The 17,971-nt window shown below is 50.0% G+C and overlaps 9 protein-coding genes across 9 annotated transcripts; 4 read left to right on the top strand and 5 right to left on the bottom strand.

Moving 5' to 3' along the window:
* Positions 1-145: 145 nt before the first annotated feature.
* Positions 146-2,170, top strand: EPUS_04880 (uncharacterized protein; the record flags this gene model as incomplete). Its single annotated transcript, XM_007789437.1, has 3 exons — positions 146-197; positions 257-511; positions 564-2,170. 3 exons carry the CDS (start codon positions 146-148, stop codon positions 2,168-2,170), a joined length of 1,914 nt encoding a protein of 637 aa, XP_007787627.1.
* Positions 2,171-4,116: 1,946 nt separating this feature from the next.
* On the top strand, positions 4,117-6,991 carry EPUS_04879 (uncharacterized protein; the record flags this gene model as incomplete). Its single annotated transcript, XM_007789436.1, has 3 exons — positions 4,117-4,335; positions 4,394-5,861; positions 5,913-6,991. The coding sequence occupies 3 exons, from the start codon at positions 4,117-4,119 to the stop codon at positions 6,989-6,991; spliced, it is 2,766 nt and encodes a 921-aa protein (XP_007787626.1).
* A 1,537-nt stretch (positions 6,992-8,528) lies between these two features.
* EPUS_04878 (uncharacterized protein) lies at positions 8,529-9,140 on the top strand (the record flags this gene model as incomplete). Its single annotated transcript, XM_007789435.1, has 3 exons — positions 8,529-8,788; positions 8,840-8,881; positions 8,939-9,140. 3 exons carry the CDS (start codon positions 8,529-8,531, stop codon positions 9,138-9,140), a joined length of 504 nt encoding a protein of 167 aa, XP_007787625.1.
* Positions 9,141-11,345: 2,205 nt separating this feature from the next.
* EPUS_04877 (uncharacterized protein) lies at positions 11,346-11,741 on the bottom strand (the record flags this gene model as incomplete). The annotated part of the gene is made up of 1 exon (XM_007789434.1): positions 11,346-11,741. The coding sequence occupies one exon, from the start codon at positions 11,739-11,741 to the stop codon at positions 11,346-11,348; it is 396 nt and encodes a 131-aa protein (XP_007787624.1).
* Positions 11,742-12,230: 489 nt separating this feature from the next.
* On the bottom strand, positions 12,231-12,791 carry EPUS_04876 (uncharacterized protein; the record flags this gene model as incomplete). Its single annotated transcript, XM_007789433.1, has 1 exon — positions 12,231-12,791. The coding sequence occupies one exon, from the start codon at positions 12,789-12,791 to the stop codon at positions 12,231-12,233; it is 561 nt and encodes a 186-aa protein (XP_007787623.1).
* Positions 12,792-13,161: 370 nt separating this feature from the next.
* EPUS_04875 (uncharacterized protein) lies at positions 13,162-14,481 on the bottom strand (the record flags this gene model as incomplete). The annotated part of the gene is made up of 1 exon (XM_007789432.1): positions 13,162-14,481. The coding sequence occupies one exon, from the start codon at positions 14,479-14,481 to the stop codon at positions 13,162-13,164; it is 1,320 nt and encodes a 439-aa protein (XP_007787622.1).
* A 26-nt stretch (positions 14,482-14,507) lies between these two features.
* On the bottom strand, positions 14,508-15,038 carry EPUS_04874 (Prenylated Rab acceptor 1; the record flags this gene model as incomplete). Its single annotated transcript, XM_007789431.1, has 1 exon — positions 14,508-15,038. The coding sequence occupies one exon, from the start codon at positions 15,036-15,038 to the stop codon at positions 14,508-14,510; it is 531 nt and encodes a 176-aa protein (XP_007787621.1).
* Positions 15,039-15,840: 802 nt separating this feature from the next.
* EPUS_04873 (uncharacterized protein) lies at positions 15,841-17,116 on the top strand (the record flags this gene model as incomplete). The annotated part of the gene is made up of 2 exons (XM_007789430.1): positions 15,841-15,907; positions 15,966-17,116. The coding sequence occupies 2 exons, from the start codon at positions 15,841-15,843 to the stop codon at positions 17,114-17,116; spliced, it is 1,218 nt and encodes a 405-aa protein (XP_007787620.1).
* Positions 17,117-17,634: 518 nt separating this feature from the next.
* Positions 17,635-17,919, bottom strand: EPUS_04872 (uncharacterized protein; the record flags this gene model as incomplete). The annotated part of the gene is made up of 1 exon (XM_007789429.1): positions 17,635-17,919. The coding sequence occupies one exon, from the start codon at positions 17,917-17,919 to the stop codon at positions 17,635-17,637; it is 285 nt and encodes a 94-aa protein (XP_007787619.1).
* Between the last annotated feature and the right edge of the window lie 52 nt (positions 17,920-17,971).

The raw sequence follows: 17,971 nt of genomic DNA, 5'->3' as shown, positions 1-17,971 counted from the left end.
GCCATCCACTTTACGCGACTAGGACGCGTCGTTTGTCATTTGAATCTCTTCTGGCAGGAACCCCCACGTCCACCTCCTCCTCATTGCTACTTCCACACACGCACCACCCCAACTCGCAAAAGCAGCAACGACCCTATCGAATTCGATGGCTGCTTCTGTCCTGGGCAAGAGACAAAGATCTAGCATAGAAGCTGAAGGTGCCATCATCTTTCCTTCTTGTGTCATCGCCTGTGGCTAACTCGACTCCCTGATGCAGAACCCTTCTTGATTCATACGCGCAGAAGACGAGCTCGTATCTCAACACCAGATATACATGTTGAGGATGGGATATCTTCCATTCCGCAAAGTTCTCAATATGTCCAGCCCTGCGAATTGAAAACCCCACTGCAAAGCACCAAAGCCATTTCCAAGGCTTGTACCGTAACGTCAAAACGTACAGTCCCAAACAAACATCCACTTCCGTCCCAATCATTAGAAGGTGCATTTCCAAGTCCATCTACAGACTCGAATGGTACGTAAGGTGTCGAATGCGCAGTACTATGATCTAGCTAAATGTTTTATAGATGAAAATGTGCCACCAGTTGAGTTCAGGACACCGTCTACCACAAGATTCAAAGATGCATTGGCACCTCTCACACCAAAGCATCGTGTCAAGCTTCCCGGCAAGCCTTTGACTCCTCGAACTCCACGGACATGTTCGACACCAAGCTCCACATGCGCGACAATTTATTCGGATGCACGCCAGTTGTTTGCGCAAAATGGCAGCCCCTCCAAACTCATTGGTAGAGATGCGGAAAGGAGGGAGCTTGCCTCATTCATAACTCATGCTGTCGATACTCACTCCGGAGGCAGTATCTACGTCAGTGGCCCACCTGGTACTGGAAAAAGTGCCTTGATAGAAGAGATAACCAATGAACTCTCTACGACACCAAGCCTCAAGTGCTCCGTTGTCAACTGCGTGAGCATCAAGTCCTCGAAGGACATGCAGCGCAAGATCATCTCTGATCTGCTTCCTGAGGGGCTACGAAGCACAAAACCCGAGCAATCGACTCTGTCCCATTTATTCCTACCTAAAAGGAAAAGCATGTCGCAATCGTTTCTCGTTGTTCTCGATGAAGTAGACAACCTTCTTTCCGTTGACTGCGAATTGCTCTATACACTATTTGAGTGGGCTTTACATAGGTCATCGTGTCTGATCCTGATCGGAATCGCCAATGCTCTCGACCTTACAGATCGCTTCCTTCCCCGATTGAAAGCTAGAAACCTCAAACCTCGACTTCTCCCTTTCATGCCATATACAGCGCCGCAGATTGTTTCTATCATTACCGAAAAGCTTCGATCTACCCTTCCAGCAGATTGCTCGAGGGGGGTGGATTATGTTCCGTTCTTACAGCCAGCTGCCATCCAACTTTGCAGCAAGAAGGTGGCATCTCAAACAGGAGACCTTCGAAAGGTCTTCAATCTGGTCCGACGAGCAATTGACTGCATCGAACGCGAGACGGTTGAGAAACATTCTGCGTTTGATCTGTCAACATCCAAGCAGCCCCTTCTGGATATTACGAACAATTCCCCCACAAAGCTACCACTCTCGCCACCCTCTTCATCTCCTCTCAAGCCTTCGTCCTCTCCTCCGGTCTCAGGTACGGTGCGGCTGAATGTCGCCGGTTTGACAGCTGAGAGTGCGCCGCGTGCGACCGTAGCCCACATAGCGCGTCTCACAACCGCTGTCTTCAACAATGATGCAGTCTCCAGATTGGGGGGGCTAAACCTTCAGCAAAAGGCAATTCTCTGCTCACTGGTCGCAGCAGAGAGGAAGCGAAATGAGCGCGATCCATTCAGCACTCCGTCGAAGAACGCGAACAGAAAGCCAATGCTCAAAGACCTGTTTGAATTGTATGCTGGAGTTTGCAAAAGAGATAACGTGCTTTGTCCTTTATCTTCTACAGAATTTCGAGATGTTGTTGCGAGCCTTGAGACCTTTGGCCTCGTACAGGAAGCAACTGGCCGAGCAAGTTTCCTTACGCCAACTAAGACTCCGTCCAGACTGGGCAGGAAGAACATCGAGGAGAAACAGTTTGCCAGTATAGTATCGGAGAAAGAGCTGGAGGACAACTTGCAAGGACCAGGAACAGAGATTCTCAAGAGACTATTACGTGGAGCTTGCCTTTGATATAATGCTGGAGTGAAGCACTAAAGACCCTTGTACTGTGTTACATTTTCGCTCGGTACTGTTGGATCTTCTCATGTTGATCAGTTGGAAATGATTAGCAGTGTGATGGGATAGGCTCGTGGGGCGTTTGCTTGTAGCATTCAAGCTGAATTGTATAATCCTTTGTTGAAACCACGAGCCTTTCTCTGTCAGAATTCAAATCACAGCTTGACCATCTTTGAACACATACAAGGAGAGGAGGATACTAGTAGCGGTGCGGTCCTACTCAACTAGTTAGTACTCGCAGTCCCTTTCTTGGCATGTTTGAAAGATTGACCGAAAGGGGCTGCATAGCTAAATATTCCGAAGGGGGAACGCGTAAATCGACTTATGCCAAATGCGGCTACGGTTATTCTTGCCGCTCAAGCTTCAATACTTGGCAAGCTAGGAGTACGTAGTAACTTATTACTAGTAGCAGATGGCTCAACTGTAATATGCTGTACGTATCAAATCTCAAACCATTTCATCCGCTTGGTTCACCAGCAGCTGTTGTACTTCTGTTGCAATGGGATGGCTTAAACAATGCTGGATAGAAGGCTCTCTATTGAAGCAATAAAGTACTCCGTAGTAGGGGAAGTAAATGCTATGTGCTTGGCCTTCTTACCTTCAAGAACTTCTCCAAACTTGTCCTCTTCATCTTACCATAGCTCCTGGCTAACCTTTTTTCCCTCACGTACAACGCCATTCCACCTTCAAGCTGATCGGCGCCGAGTGGAATAATTTCGCAAAACCCCCTATCCAACTCAGAGCCACGGACCCGACCGGACAACAACGCTCAACGCATTATCTAGTCCACATACCGATGTGTGGTTCCATTATCTACACTTTCCGCAAGACTTTAATGGTGGATGTCTCAATTCCCCTTCTTTCCTCGTGAGTGTCGTCTTCAATAGTTCTGATAGCCTTGAAGCTAGCGCAAAGCCAAACTCGGTTGTAGGGGGAACGACGTCTCTAGCAGGTTTGACATTCAAGAATACCATTCTGTAACTGACAGTACGACAAGTCTGTGCAGGCTATTCTAGCCTTGCGATCATTTGCACGGTTATGCTAGGCGTGAATATGATTGTTATTAACATTGCTTTTGGCCTCCATTGATATGAGCCAGACATTCCGCTTGTCGGTAGTTGTAGTGCAGCCATTGCAGCTACATTTCATCTCCAAATATCGAGCCAAAAGATCTGGCTGAGTCGCCGCTGAAATGGGGGTCGCGTCGGCTACAAAGGATGGGATCGCTCACCGCGCACTGTCGAGTCCATGGGTCCAATCGCCAGTAAAAGGGCAGCTGTGCGCCTCGTTAATCAGCTCAGAACAGAAGTAAATGACGGCAAGCACAAGAAGAGCGGAACACTCCCTCTTCGAGCCAGCCCCGTTGGAGAAAAAGCAGGGCTCAGCGTTCCAGGACGCGGTGGTATGATCATAGGTAGCATAAACATGTACATTCGCCTTTGAAAGGTCTAGGAAAGTGTGTGGATAGAAGGGGAAGAGAGGTAGGTCATGATACCTAATTTTGACGTTCCTTTCACTCCCGAGTAATCTAAATCATCATAAATGTGGAGTCAAAAAGATTACATGCGCCACAGAACCCTTGGATTTTGAAATATGGGTTTGATGTGGCTTGACCCTAGTTACTTCGTCAGCCCCAGCATTGCAGAGGGAGCAAACTGTTGAAAAGTCCCCATATGCTTCATAGTGAAAGCACCACGCTCGCTTCCACGATCATTTTCCTTGGGCGGCTTATACGGCGGTCGTATTTTCAAATCATTTGACCAGAATCCGAGGCTCCTCTGTTCTAATCTATTTCGGCGAAAGGCACCCGTCTCCCTACCAAATCCAGACAATCCGCCCCTTCAACGTCAAGCCAGAGGATACGGTGTCTCCTACAAGAAGCACCATCTACGGTCATCGAGATGCCGGGCTTCACAGACTCTTTCTGGTCAACTGACTATGCTGGTGGCCTGGGCGTACTGTTTTCGAAATTGCAGCAAGGTGTCACTGAGAACCAGCAGGTATTAACAATAGCAACCTTGCGTGCCGATGCGGAGGAGATGTACAGCGAGAGACTTGGTGATATTGCGCCTACAATTGACCGTATGAGTGGTGGCTTTACTCGCGACGATGGCGCAAGCGTGCGAAAGGCATGTTTGTGACGGTGCCCTGTTGAAATCGTACTAATTTACCTCGCAGGCGTATGAGGGTGTCCGCGCCGAGATGGTTGAGGCGACGAAGAACCACCAGAAGATCGCGTCTAATATCCGTGAATTAGTCGTTACTCCCTTCTCGCGCTGGTGCGACGCGCATGCTATTCGCATCCAAAATTCCCAGGATGAATTGCAGTCGAAAACCAAAGCACATGATCGGCAAGCTGAACTAGTCAAGAAGCTCCGTAGTCAATACTTCAACAAGTGTCGTTTAGTGGAAGATCTTGAGGAAGAGAATAAACTGGCATTTCAAGACCCTGAGAAAGAGCAGCCAGCACAGAGCAGTCCGAAGCCGCAAAGCCCGCCAAAACTGGTGCTACCAGCCGATGATTCGGAAGATGAGCCAATCGAGATCGGGGATGAGCTATACTACCCAGAGCAGGTTAAGAAATTGTTGAGGCACATGCTGGAAACAATCAGAATAGGAGAGACCAAGGTGCCAGTGCTTGGTATCTATCAGAATACTTCAGTGGGGGCGGACATAGTAGAGTATATTCAAAGGGATATGAAAGCTACCAGTGTGAGCTATGCGGAGAGGATTGGTCAAGATTTGGTGAATGCAGGCTACTTGAGATTGGTCGGAAATGTGGGAAGCACATTTGCAAACAGCTCTAAAATGAATTATCAATGGCGACCGAAGGCATGGCAAGTGGCTGGTTTGCCCGAGAGGAAGAAGGCTACGAACCGAGTTGGCTCTATGGCACCACGAAGTGGCACAAGTTCATCTCAGGATGGGGGCCTGGACTCACCTGGGGTCGGATCAATAACTGAGACTCTGCAAACCTGGAATCCGCTCAACAACCCTCATCCTAATGAGACCCCAGCTGAGAAGCTAAGAAGAGAATCCAAAGAAGCGGATGAGAAATACAAAGCTGGAGTCAAACGACTTGATCTGCTTCGATGCAACTTGGAGGAGTCGATGATGGATCACCTGAAATTCCTCGAGCGATGCGAACTGGACAGGCTAAAAGCCATTCGGTCTGTCATCCTTGACTTCTCGGGTGCTATCAGCAACGTGATTCCTGCTTTGCAGAGTCAGGTCGATAACATGATGCTCTATCAGGAGACGATTCAACCCCTCGGTGATCTCCGCTACATGCTGGAGAATTATCGAACCGGAGGCTATGCACCAAAAGTTGTGCCATATGAGAACTATTACGGTAGTGTCGAGGACCAGACCTTCGGAGTCGACCTCGAGGCACGAGCCAGAGCTGATCGAAAGCGCGTCCCACTTATCATCACCACCCTTCTAACCTATCTAGACAATCACTACCCTGACCTCGAAGGCGACGAGGCAAGAAGAGTCATATGGCTGGTTGATGTGCCCTTGGCTGCCACACATCATCTACGCAATGCCATCAACAACGGCAAAGCTATTCCCAAAGAAGTCCTTGAACGATATGAAATACCCATTGTTGCGAGCGTTTTAAAACTGTATCTCCTTGAATTACCTGGTGAGCTGGACTGGGCATGCGACATGGTTCATAATCTCTGACTACTGCCAGATTCTCTTGTTTCGTCTCAGGTTTATGAAATTATCAAAACCATCTACGCCACTACCACTGATGCTACACCTAATCCTATTTCTACCGAAGCTCCTGACTCTGCCCCGCGGATCAAGGTTCTTCAGTCTACACTTGGCCAGCTTCGGCTGAACAACATTGCTACCCTCGACGCTATTACAACACATTTTACACGGCTTATCGATCTCACGTCTGCTGACGAAACCTATATCACTAATCTTGCGCAGACACTGGCTCCTTGTATTCTTCGCCCACGCGTCGAAAACGCTCTTACAATGAATGAGCGTCACGCTTACCGCCTCATCCGCGACCTTTTCGATCATAAGGAGGCCATTTTTGGAGAATTGAAGCGGCAGTCGTCTTCGCTCGGCGGCCTCGGCGGGCCAGCTGCTGTTGGGGCAAATGCTCGACCACGAGCGCTCTCATCAACCGACGAAAGCAACCGTCGAGCTGCCATGGAGGCAAGACAAAAAGCAATCTTAGAACAGCGCTCTAGAGACAGGTCACCAGCACCGGCGAATCGACATCGGAGAGATAAGAGTACAGATGGAAGCTTGGGCAGATTTCCAGTTGTGGCAAGTCAGCAAATTGGAGCAACAAGCAAACCGAATGTTGGTGGTCAAGCGGGTGGGAATAGATATAGCCTGGAAGTTCCAGGCAGTCAGGATAGCAGTCCAGTGGTGGAGAAAACAGCGAAGCCTCTACCAAGTCAGCTTCCCAACATATCTTCTCAACACAACGATATCGCGACGACCATGAACGGCGCAGCGAACATGCCGGATGCATTTTTTCAGCCTCCTACACCTCCAGAGAAGGATGCTAGGATCCCAGCGGCTGTACCCACAGCAGTAGAAGCAGACGTAGAGAAGAAGAATAGCTTGAAGAGGAGTACGGTAGGAAGTGGTGGAAGAGCAAGGCACAGAGGTGGAGCTGGTTCAGCCAGCACATCGAGCATGATGTCAAGGGGCAAAGGAAGCCTGTCGGACAGGCATGTTGTGGACAGACAGATCACCAGCAGTGCACAGGGGGTGACATTGGAGGATAGGCCAATGGATGACTGAGGGAGCAGTTCAATGTCAGTATCGTAGCCAACCTTCTACCTGTGATTCCAGATATGAGATCAAGTCCAGCCATAAGGTTAGAATTCCCCTTTTGGCTTAACTGGATTACCACATACCAAAAGGAGCTCATGCCCTCAGTTGGTCAGCTCTCTTGGGCAAGCAAGGAACATACTTATGTGGAGATTGGAGGGCTCTGAAAATGACGTGTTATTGGTCCTTAAAATATTAGCAGATGTTTTGCCATTCCAAGAATCGTCAAAGGGCGATCGCGTGATCATAATCTGACCGTCATATGGCCATAACTTTGGGGGTGAAATGTCCAAAATAACAATAGAAATACGGAGTACATAGCTCAGACATCGAAGATCTAATGAAACAATGTAAGTTAGACCGTACCATGGTTACTGTGTGACGCTCTGACAAGTTTCGGGAATTCTATTAATGTATTCCTCAGCAAAGGCGCTACAACTTCAACTTGTGTCCGAAATGCTTTTCACATAACGAGGCTTTAGGCTCCGCAGCAAGGCTCGACTTCTTGCCTGCCAACACGATGCTGATTTGTCCCAATTGATTCTCTTTTCTCTTGCTCCTTCTAGATTACTATCCATAACTCGGCGCTAGTAGTGACTATTAAGTTCTAATACAGCGCCACACCGATGTCTGGAAACTTTTTAGGCAAAAGTCTATTATCATGGACTACAGCAATAACGTACCTGACCCAGAAGTGCAACAGGTCCCGTTGCGCTTCTGGGTCAGGTACGTTACCGCTTAGCTACTCAGAGCTTAGCTATCTCGTTCGTAGTCCGTTATTCGGTAAAGATACTCCGTATTAGGACCCAGCTTTAAATCCTTATGCCTGGTACCGTATCACTACGGTACTGTAATAAAGGCTAATATGGAGTAGACTACCTAATCCAACTAGTAGAAGGCTACTAGTGGTACCTAGCACAGTGAAGTGGCTGGCTATCAATTAACCCTTCAGTACTCCGTACCACACAAAGTACTTCTCAGCACCCGGACCAGCCCCCTTGCTCAAGCTACTGCACATTCTCCATGGCACATGCAATATATCTACAAAATCGCCCAAACGGGACTCGCTTGTCGGGACTCATTCGAGAAGTTTCAAACCCTTCTCTACGGTCTTGCCTGCAAAGGGAATACCGGCGTCCATGTCTTACCTCCTTGGGATAATGGGGAAGAGCTTCTGACTTGGACGAGTCACGAACAAACATGGCTAAACTGCTTCTGTGCGACAGGAAACACCAGCTACCCGGGAAGTTTGTCTATTGATGTTACCTGACGCACACGTTTTCCATGGATACCGGCCGATCCTCGTATAGTACAAACGACTTCACGGGCTATGATCAAACACATGGATGCACCCGTATCCAGATCTCCACCAAAAATAGTTCTAACCGTGTCTGATGGGAGATACCAATAGGTACATATACCGGAGCAGCCTCATCAATACAGCAAATCCTGGTCAGAACACTCTTTTTTCATTCCTACCTTTGGTGACTTTGACTTCTCTCGCAGAATGCATTTTCAGAGCTGCCTGGTTACAGCATTGGCTGTGCTCGTCTTCGAGAGCGTTGCCTCTCCACTTGATGACACTCGTCTTCGAGAACGCATTCCTCCAAACATTTGCGACGGGATCAAAGGTGTTGTCGACTCATTGAAGATCAACAAAGCGACAGCTTTCTGTTCGTCCTATCTAAAGATACCAACAGCCACTTCAACTGTGCTCGAGACTGTGACCTCGCCATCGACAACAGTTGCTACCATCACCAGTACCAGGTAAGATTCGACATTCCGATCTCAAATTTCATTGAAACTCACAGAGAGCAGCACAGAGACCATCTCCATTACACCCTCGACTGGACCAGCTTCGTAAGTGAGATCCATGTTACACGCAGAGCAGTACCCACTGACCTCCCGACCAAAAAGCACCTCATACATCTTCCTACCAGGCAACCCGCCATCTACACCACCTCAACGCCGAGAAGTCGAAACACCAGGCCCAGAAAAGCGTGCGGCCGCAGCGGCAGCCCAGAACGCACCACCAAACTATCTCCGCACCAACGCTCCCCCGCCATCATCTCACAGGCCTGCTCCTGCCTCAGCCTGGCCCCCCCAACCACAACAATAACCTCGCGAACCACCACCAACCCCATCTCCACTTCCGTCGCCACCATCATCTCCACCACAACCGTGACAACCACCATCCCACCCGCCGACGCCGCCGTGCAGACCAAGACCGTCTACCCCTGCGCCACCGTGCAATCGGCCGGGACGCTCCCCTCCCCCGCCGCCCGGTCTCGCCAACGGAACCGCGAATTCCATCTACTATCTCTCGGAACCGCAGGGCGCCTCGGCGCTGAGCTGCTGCAACACGTGCTTCTTCGAGGTCGAGTACTGCGTGCAGGCCTTCTGGTATTTTTACCAGGGCTGTGTGGTCATGCAGGCGACCGATTACTCGGGGAGTGGGGTCGGGGCGGGGACGTGTCCCCGAGGGAATATTGACGGGTTAACCTACGGACCGGATAATGGGGGCCCGTTCAGGAGTACGGGGAATATCGCTGGGCCTTGTGGGGTCGAGTACTCGGGTCTCTAGCTTCGGTTTTGGGCAAAATATTGTAGCGAGGGAGAGGGGTGGAGGGGTGCTGGATATGGCGGGCTGGGAGGCTCAGTTGCGTGGCAGAGCAGAGGTGTAGGATAGAATACACGATGGATAGATCAAGTTTACTTGCTGGATAAGCTAGTAATTTCAGGACTCTCTGTTCCTGGCTGACGGCACTATTGTACTGAAGAATCGACTTGCAATACATGGTCCTACGCAAGGATATATATGATCCCAATCCAAAACTCCCAACCTGCATACCGGCAAAACTCATAATCCATGATCCATGATTTTACATGAGAAAGATCTAACTAGAATCTCGTGAGGACCCAGCCCTTCACCAGCGTCAGCGTCAGCATCAGCAGCAGTGACAGCACTAACGTATTGAGAGTGCTAACTTAGTACCAATGCCAGTGCGGTAACGGCCCTCTTCAGGCTCGACTTGGCTTCGAATTTGGCTTTCCTTAAGCTATGATTCCGTTGGTGCGGAAAGTGTGGTTCAGCTTGGATGCGTGGATGTGACTATGTGTGAATGTTGGGGTTGTGGGCCGGGCAGGATTGAAGGATGCGGGAGGCGAAGTTGGGACAGGTTGTTGTTCTTGCGGTGATGGTGGGAGGATGGTGATGGGTGATCGTGAGATGAGGGTGAGGGTTCAGAGGAGGGTGTAGGTGAGTGGCTGATGGGGGCGTCTGTTGTGCTGCTCTTCAAATTAGAGGCATGGTGGTGGTGGTGGTGACCAGATGGAGAGGGAGAGATAGTAGTGGTGTTTGAGGGGAAAAGGACTATTGATGGGACGTGGATGGAAGATATTGGTCTGTATTCCTGGTAGAGTTGGTTCTTGTCAGATCTTTAGCTTTTTCAGTTAGTGTTGGAATTGCTGTTTATATCCATGTCCGATGTAACGAATTACTTGGGGCAGAGTCAAGTCCGGAGACCCTCATGTTAGTGAAGATGTGGTCTAGGCTGTAGTCTCTGTCGTGCTGAGACAAGGAGCGGTACAGGGACCTTGGACGTTGGGATTGGGGTCAAGCAGCATTCATAGGGATAACATTATCACATAGCAAGTAAAGAGATGCAGGACATGTTAGTCTCTGCTTGGGAATTGGTTCGATCAAGGTGGCAAAAAGTGCTTGCTCCAGTATTGCTACTAGAAGCAGAGAGAGGGAGCGATGGAAAATATTGAAAAGAAGAGGGATGGAACAACATGGCATTCTAGCACTATGCTCTCTGTGCTGGTGCCCTGGGGCTCCCCTCGAATCGACTCCTTTCAAGAAATATCGCAAATAGAAGTTCACTTCCTCAGGCTGTAGACAGAGGCAAGGGAAAGAGAAGAAATTGCCCATCACCGATGTCTGAAAGTCTAGCGAGATTGTATGATGGCTCTTGCCATTTCAATGGAGATAGTTGCATACATCATGTCGAGAATCTGGGGTCGTTGGAACGTTCGGTGATAGCTGAATGAATGGTAACCGCTCTGGAACATGAGCATTGGATGTCAGCTGAAAATTCCGGCAGTGTGTGATGCACGCGCACGTCTGTGGTTTTTGTTGTTGTCCGAACCTGCAGGACACCAATATCCAAGTCTAGGCGATCGAGCAATAGGGTATGTGTGGTGGCATGAGTATGCCGGGTATGTGTGATGCTAATCGTAACGAGGTCGCTTGTTTGCAGCTTGACATGGCTCAGCTCCATCCTTACCCGCAGCTCTTGAAAGACGACTCTCAGGGATAGCGTCACGCGGTAGCCATTTGTCGAATGTATGGGTTGACAACGACGAGATGATCAGAGTCAATGGTGACAATACCATCAACAGTGCGGTGAATAGAAGCAAGATTATGATCACCATCTACGCGAACATAAAACCAGAGTGCGTGGCTGGACGTCATGGAAGCCTCCATGATGATTGTGTTTGTCGAATACTCCTCTGGGATTTCAATCGCCACTTTGATCAAGGGGTAATTGCCTCTTGGGAAACTGCCGGCTCCGACGACGACGAAGCGCAATAAAAGGCCGCCCTGGCCGACTTCAGATCGGATGAGAGTCATAGCTTTATGACAGGGAAGCTCATCGCCCGGACCGAAGAGTTCAACAACTCTCTTAGGGCGCATGGTGCTAGGAGTAAGAGCCATTTTGATTGAATAAAAAGGCCTTCCAACGATGACTTGTTTTGTGGTATCCTGGCTACTGCCATAGACGATGCCACGACAAGCTGCTCCTGGGCAGTCGATCGCTCGCACTTCAAGCTGTCTGGACCCTTGCTTCAAAGTATCTTGTAGGCTTTTCACAACCACTGACTTGCAGGAAGCGCCACAAGAGTCGGGAGTAGTGACAAGCACCTCAGCCACTTGAAAGCCATTGCAGCTTTCAAGGCATCGCAACATTGTGTCGAGATTGTAGTTACGAGCAATATGCCTGCAGTTGGACGTGGAATAGTCCGCATCTTGTAACTTCGTAACTCCGCCATCTACAACAACAACAACGCTGCTGATTCGACGACGAGGGTTAAGTGCTTCAACAACAATAATCGAAGAGGGCCAGGTATCGGCTGAAGATAGCATGGACCATTGTAGAGACAGTGGTTCACCAAATCAGCTGCCTGTGGGTAAAAGCGGACATCTTTAAAACCAGCAAGGGTTGCAGCCTCTGCACATGCTTGGACTTCTTCTTACAGAACACGAGTCGCTAATTCTCAAGGCCCATGAAGCAGATTGAAAGGTATGGTTGTATTTGGTTGCGGCGACATGAGTGACCTTGGCCAGCATGAGTGCGATGAGGTCCTCCGGCGACATACACTTGTTGCGATTTGGGATGCGAAGCAGGCAACGATTGTTTTGCTGAACGACTACATGTTTCTCGTTTTTCACATAGGCCTGAATGACCCCACTCGCGAAAAGTTGACCTAGCAGTTGATCGAGATGCCTGAAAGTGTTCTCAGCGTTGGTGTCAAGTTGTCTAGACGCTGACTCTCCAACAAGAATCTCATCGTCCACGAAAGCGACGGTTGTTGGTGTAGCAATTTGGTCGTGTTCGTTAAGAAGCAAGATCGACTTGGAGGTCCTCTTGTCAAATGCAGCCAAGTAGATGTTTCCACCATCGATCTCTATTCCAAGACGGTCATCAAGTTCAATGTCGGGTAAGGTCAGGGCGGCCTCCTGGTAGGAACTGCTGTTGGTAGCCATGCCGTAGAGCGGATGAGATGATGTCCTAGAGATGATATTCTGGACGGATGGAGATCCCGGACGAGAACGTAATGGTGAAAATCTCCTAAGGCAACAGTGTAATCACGGAGATATCAAAGTCGTGGTGGTTGTAGAGATCAAGCGCAGACAAGGTGATCTTGATCTTAGCAATGTGCTGAAAGGGTTTGGATATGTGAGAAAGGGCCTAGTGAATCAAAATCAAGGTTGAAAGGTGTCAGGGATGATTGAATAAAAACAGGAAATGCGATGAAAGGGCAGATTTATGTTCGAAAAGCCAAAGGTGATTTAAATTATGCTGCATTGAGAAAGCATGCGGGAAGAAATTGTATGAGTAAGCAGCGATTCATGTTCACTTCCCTCTTTTGCCCCTCTTAGCAACAATACCTCCACCTCGGCCTCTATTACCTGCGGCAGCTGCAGCGCTGCTTCTTGTTTGAATCCCATAAGACCCGCCCGATCGCTCTACCACATCTATCTCTACTCCTTGATCATCATCGTCCTCCTCCTCCTCGTCATTCTCTCCAGTCATCGTTTCGTGAACTAGCGTGTTAGGACTGTACAGAAACATTTCATCTTGAGGATGGCGATAACCGGGTATCTGTGGGACTGGATACATATCTGGAGGACCTGAGGCAATTCGTGGGCCCGGGGGTACAGCAAATCGAGGATCTCGTGGATCGAATTGAGGCGGTGGAGGTTGATACAAAGGATAAGGTGGTTGGTCGACTGGATAAGGAACGAGGTTCGAAGCAGAGCGTGCTCTGGGTTCCCAGTTAGGATTTGACGGATCAGAGCGAAGGGATGGGTTCGATGGAGGCAGGCCGGCGTAGGCTGTATCAGGGTTCGAAAAATACCGCCCAGCATGGTAGGGATGCTGGTACTGAGGGATGGATGGAGTCTGCTGTTGTGGTTGACGAAGTGATTGAGATGATGCAGTTCGAGATCTAGATTTAGAGCTAGAGCTTCTTGGCCGCTGCGCAGTTCCAGTGTAGTATCCAGGGGGAGCGTAGACCATGGCACCACTGCTTTGGCCATAATCGGGACCGGGGATGGCAGGGTAAGAAGGTCGAGGCTCTTCCTGAGACGAGCTTTTGGCCTTCCGTTTTGGCTCTATGGCCTTCAATGGAGGAGTGCTCGTTGACGGCTTGTCAGTTTTGCTGCGTTTTCGCTCCTGCGCCCGAGGTCGCGTTGTAGCGACCTGTTTACCTTTGACATTTCTGGAAGGATCTGGTTGCTTCTGGATCCGTTCTGCTCGTTCCAAAGCATCAACCTCTGCTTGGCTCAACTTAACATTGGTCTTACCCAGCATCCGGGCACGTCTAATCCGTTCCAGAGCTCGTTCAACCAATAAATCCTCCTTTTCCCTTAGCATGATTTGCATGTTTGGAGCTTGACCATCGTCATCATCATCTTCGGAATAGTCGGAATCCTCGTCATATGCATTGGCTTTCCGTCGCCGCACTCTTGAAGAACCCAGATCCACCCCGGTGAAATGAAGCTCATCCGAAACGTGTCTTCGCTGCGAGACCGCCAGCTCTAATTCAACGCCTTGCCCAGCGTCGTCGTCATCAGAATCTTCTATCTCTTCAACCCACGACTGTTGGCCCCCCCATCCCCTGTGGTTCTTCCTCCCCGGACGTCCCCCTGGTGGTCTTCCCCATGGGGGCATATCGTATGGAGTTCGCGGCCGACCACCTAGACCGCCTCCTCGGAAAAAGCATTCTCTATCGGTCTATCCATGAATGAAGCATGACCAAGGATGCTGACTCCAGTTGCTCCAATGAGCCATAGGACTGTTGATATGGGTGATGCCCAGATCCCCAGCGGCACCGAGACGATCAACAGACCGGTGTAGAGCTGTGATGAAGATGCCCTGAACCCGAAAAGGTCGAGATCTCTTCCATCCAGTTTACCAATTCCCCACATGCCCCCCACGACAAGTATGATGACGAAGAGCAACAGAAGGTTTGTCAGCAAGCTATATATGCTGAGCATGACAAAGACGACTGCATAATTGCTAGAGAAGTAGCTCAGGTTGTAGTTGACTCTGGTTTGGACGTCACCGAAATTCGCAGGTTTAGACAGTCTTTTCAGATCCAGAAACTCGGAGATAGGCTTGAGGTTGGCGAATCTTGTTCCTAGCGACTGTGCCCTGACGCTGGCAAAGCGATCACCAAGATTGAGGCGAGAGGTAAGGGCATCGAGGGGTATGCTGAGACGGGCCATGTTGAGAAGGAAGCAGTTTGTGGAGTGAAGACTTTTGGCTGGTAAAAGGGCTGGAGAGAAGCGGTGACTGGTGCTGATGCAGGGAAATATCAGTTCTGAAGTACGCGGGAAAATAGGCAGCTGGATTGAGCCCGGATGGGTGTCCACGTAACACTTCTGAGGATTTGGGTACACTCACAGAATAGGTTGACGAAGACAGGCGGGACAGTTAAAGGTGCTCGTATTATTGTATTATTGTGTTGCTGCGTTGTTGTGTTCGTGGATGGCGAAGGCTCAGAATAGAACTCAAGGGGCTGGAGCACCTTTGCTGAGCCTGGAACCTTGTTGGACCTTTCAACCTCCAGGAGTCAAGGTACTGTAGAATTCGGCGACCACACCTCTTCTGGTCTAGGCAGGAACAGGTTGACAGTTCGGGCTGCAGCAGAAAGTGAAACTCCAACTGACAGCGGCCGGCCCTCGCCCCTCTCTCTCTCTCTTCTCCTGTGCGGAACAGGAGACTTCAAGGTATCATCTTGGAGACCAAAGCAGAAGAGAAGCTGAGGTTGGAGAAGGAGAAGGAGAAGAGAAGAGAAGAGAACAAAGAAGCAGCAAGCGGTGTGGGGAAAAGTGACAGCTTCTTGTATTTACGCGAGTCTTTTTTTGTGGAGAAGCTGCTCTACTGCTGCACACTTTTCTCTTCACAGCCTTACCGAGCAGGCGACTTTCCCCTCTGATTGGTCCACGTACAAACCACTGCTACCATTTCTTCTTCGTCACACTACGGAGTACATCCCACCTGCAACTCACCCATCGGGCATCAAAGATGAAGTCTACTGTCCTTTTGGTGCTCTACGCCTTGATTGCCCTGGCCGCAGCTTGGTCAAAGGAAGGTGAGTGCCCGCGTATATGACTTCGAGCTGGCCGAACTGAGCGATGCATGTGTGACAGATTATGAGATCTTTCGTCTCAGAGATGAGGTCGTTCTGAGTGAAGGTCCCGACGTCACCTTCTACGATTTTCTCGGCGTCAAACCGTCTGCCTCACAGATTGAACTCCAGAAAGCCCTGAAGAAAAGATCACGAACACTTCACCCGGACAAAATCAAGCAGCAATTCATAGCAGCTCGATCAACCATCAAGCCTAAGCAGAAAGGCGACAAGAAATCTCCCGGAGTGCATGTCTCTAAGGGCCCATCCGAGAAAGAAGTCAAGAATGCCTACAAAGAAGCCACCGAGAGATATGCCCGGCTCGGGGTAGTGGCCAAGATACTGCAAGGCGAGAACCGTGAACGATATGATTACTTTCTCGCCAATGGTTTTCCCAAGTGGAGAGGCACTGGCTACTATTATGCCAGGTTCAGACCAGGGCTAGGCAGCGTGCTGGTTGGACTCTTTCTTGTCCTGGGCGGAGGAGCACATTACGGAGCTCTCGTCGTAGGATGGAAACGTCAACGAGACTTCATCGATAGATACATTCGGCAAGCAAGACGGACTGCATGGGGTGACGAGACCGGTATCCGTGGTATACCTGGTGTTGATAGCACGAGCGCTCCTGTCCCTGCTACGACAGAGGAGCCTGAGAGCATGATGCAAATGAACAGAAGGCAGAAGCGGCAGCTTGAGAAAGAGAATAAAAAGGACAAGTCGGGTAAAGGCAAGACGGCAAGCAAACCCTCTGGTATGCAAACACCAAATCGAGAGGCTGGGCCGACCGGCGAGAAGAAGCGCGTCGTAGCCGACAACGGAAAGATCTTGATCGTCGATGCAGTTGGCAACGTCTATCTTGAAGAAGAAGACGAAGATGGTAACAACCAAGAATTTCTGCTGGACCCCAACGAGATCCCGAAGCCGACGCTCAAGGACACAGCACTATTCAAGTTCCCGGCATGGACTTACCACAAGATCACCAGCCGCATCAGGAAACCCGCTCAGACGTCAGAGGAAGACGACAGTCCAGCCTTGGAGGTATCCGACCCTAGCCAAGAGCAAGATCAAGATCCAGGCTCAAGCTTCGAGGTGATTGGCAATGACAGCCCAGTTGATGCCATGGCGCAAGCGAACGCATCGTCCAGGAAGCGAAACCGGAAGAACAAGAGTTGACGACGCTTGTAACAGTATTCAGCATGGTTAAGGGTGCGAAGGCTGTGGTGCAATGATGGCTTTACCGGCTCAAAGAAAAAGTGCATTCTTACATTGCCAACGGTGCTACGGATGGGGCGCAGCGAGGACTCACTGCTCAATGGCGACGGTTTGTGCTTTACATTGCTTGCGGTGCTATGGTTGTCATGAGCAATGGGTTACGCACGTAAAGGAAAAGTCTATTCTTAGAGTGCTAGCGATGATATGGCTGTGATTGAGCAATGGATTACAAACTCAGACCCAACTCCATATTAGAGATACCCGAAAAAAGAAAGATATTTCACCAAAGTGATGGCCCTTGAAACCTGATCTTTGGAGTAGGACACCTCCAGGCGTAACATGCAAACTCAGTGTAATATTCAACGCCCGCGATACTACCTTTGAGAGGCTCTCACACGCCTACGCCTACGCCTATAGTCGGAAGAACGAGCAGCAAGCCAAAACAACCGTTGAAACCCCCCGGACCTAGAACCCTTCCCCTACGTCGCCCCGCTAGTCACAGTAGTAAAGACCTTGCCGGCCAACTCACTCAACAGCCTCGCCTTATCCGCCTGCGGCAACTCCTGAAAGACGGCGTACACCGACTTCCCCCTCGCATCGCGGACGGCACCCAAGCGGTTCCCCGCCACCGCTCCAGCGAGCGCGCCGGGGAAATTCGCCACGATGAAGCCCATCGCCCCGCCCGATAAGCCGCCGACCATGGACCAGAACTTGCCGGTGGGTTGCGCGTCATGGCCCTCGGCCAATCCTTCTTCGCGCAGCATCTCCTCGAACACGGAGCCGAATTGCTCGTTGGAGAAGTGGTCTTGTTCCGTC

Source organism: Endocarpon pusillum (genome assembly GCF_000464535.1).
Source record: "Endocarpon pusillum Z07020 unplaced genomic scaffold C741571, whole genome shotgun sequence".
In the NCBI taxonomy this organism is placed as follows: Eukaryota; Fungi; Ascomycota; class Eurotiomycetes; order Verrucariales; family Verrucariaceae; genus Endocarpon; species Endocarpon pusillum.
Note: the sequence above shows the minus strand (reverse complement) of the source record. Positions and strands in the feature narration are given on the sequence as shown.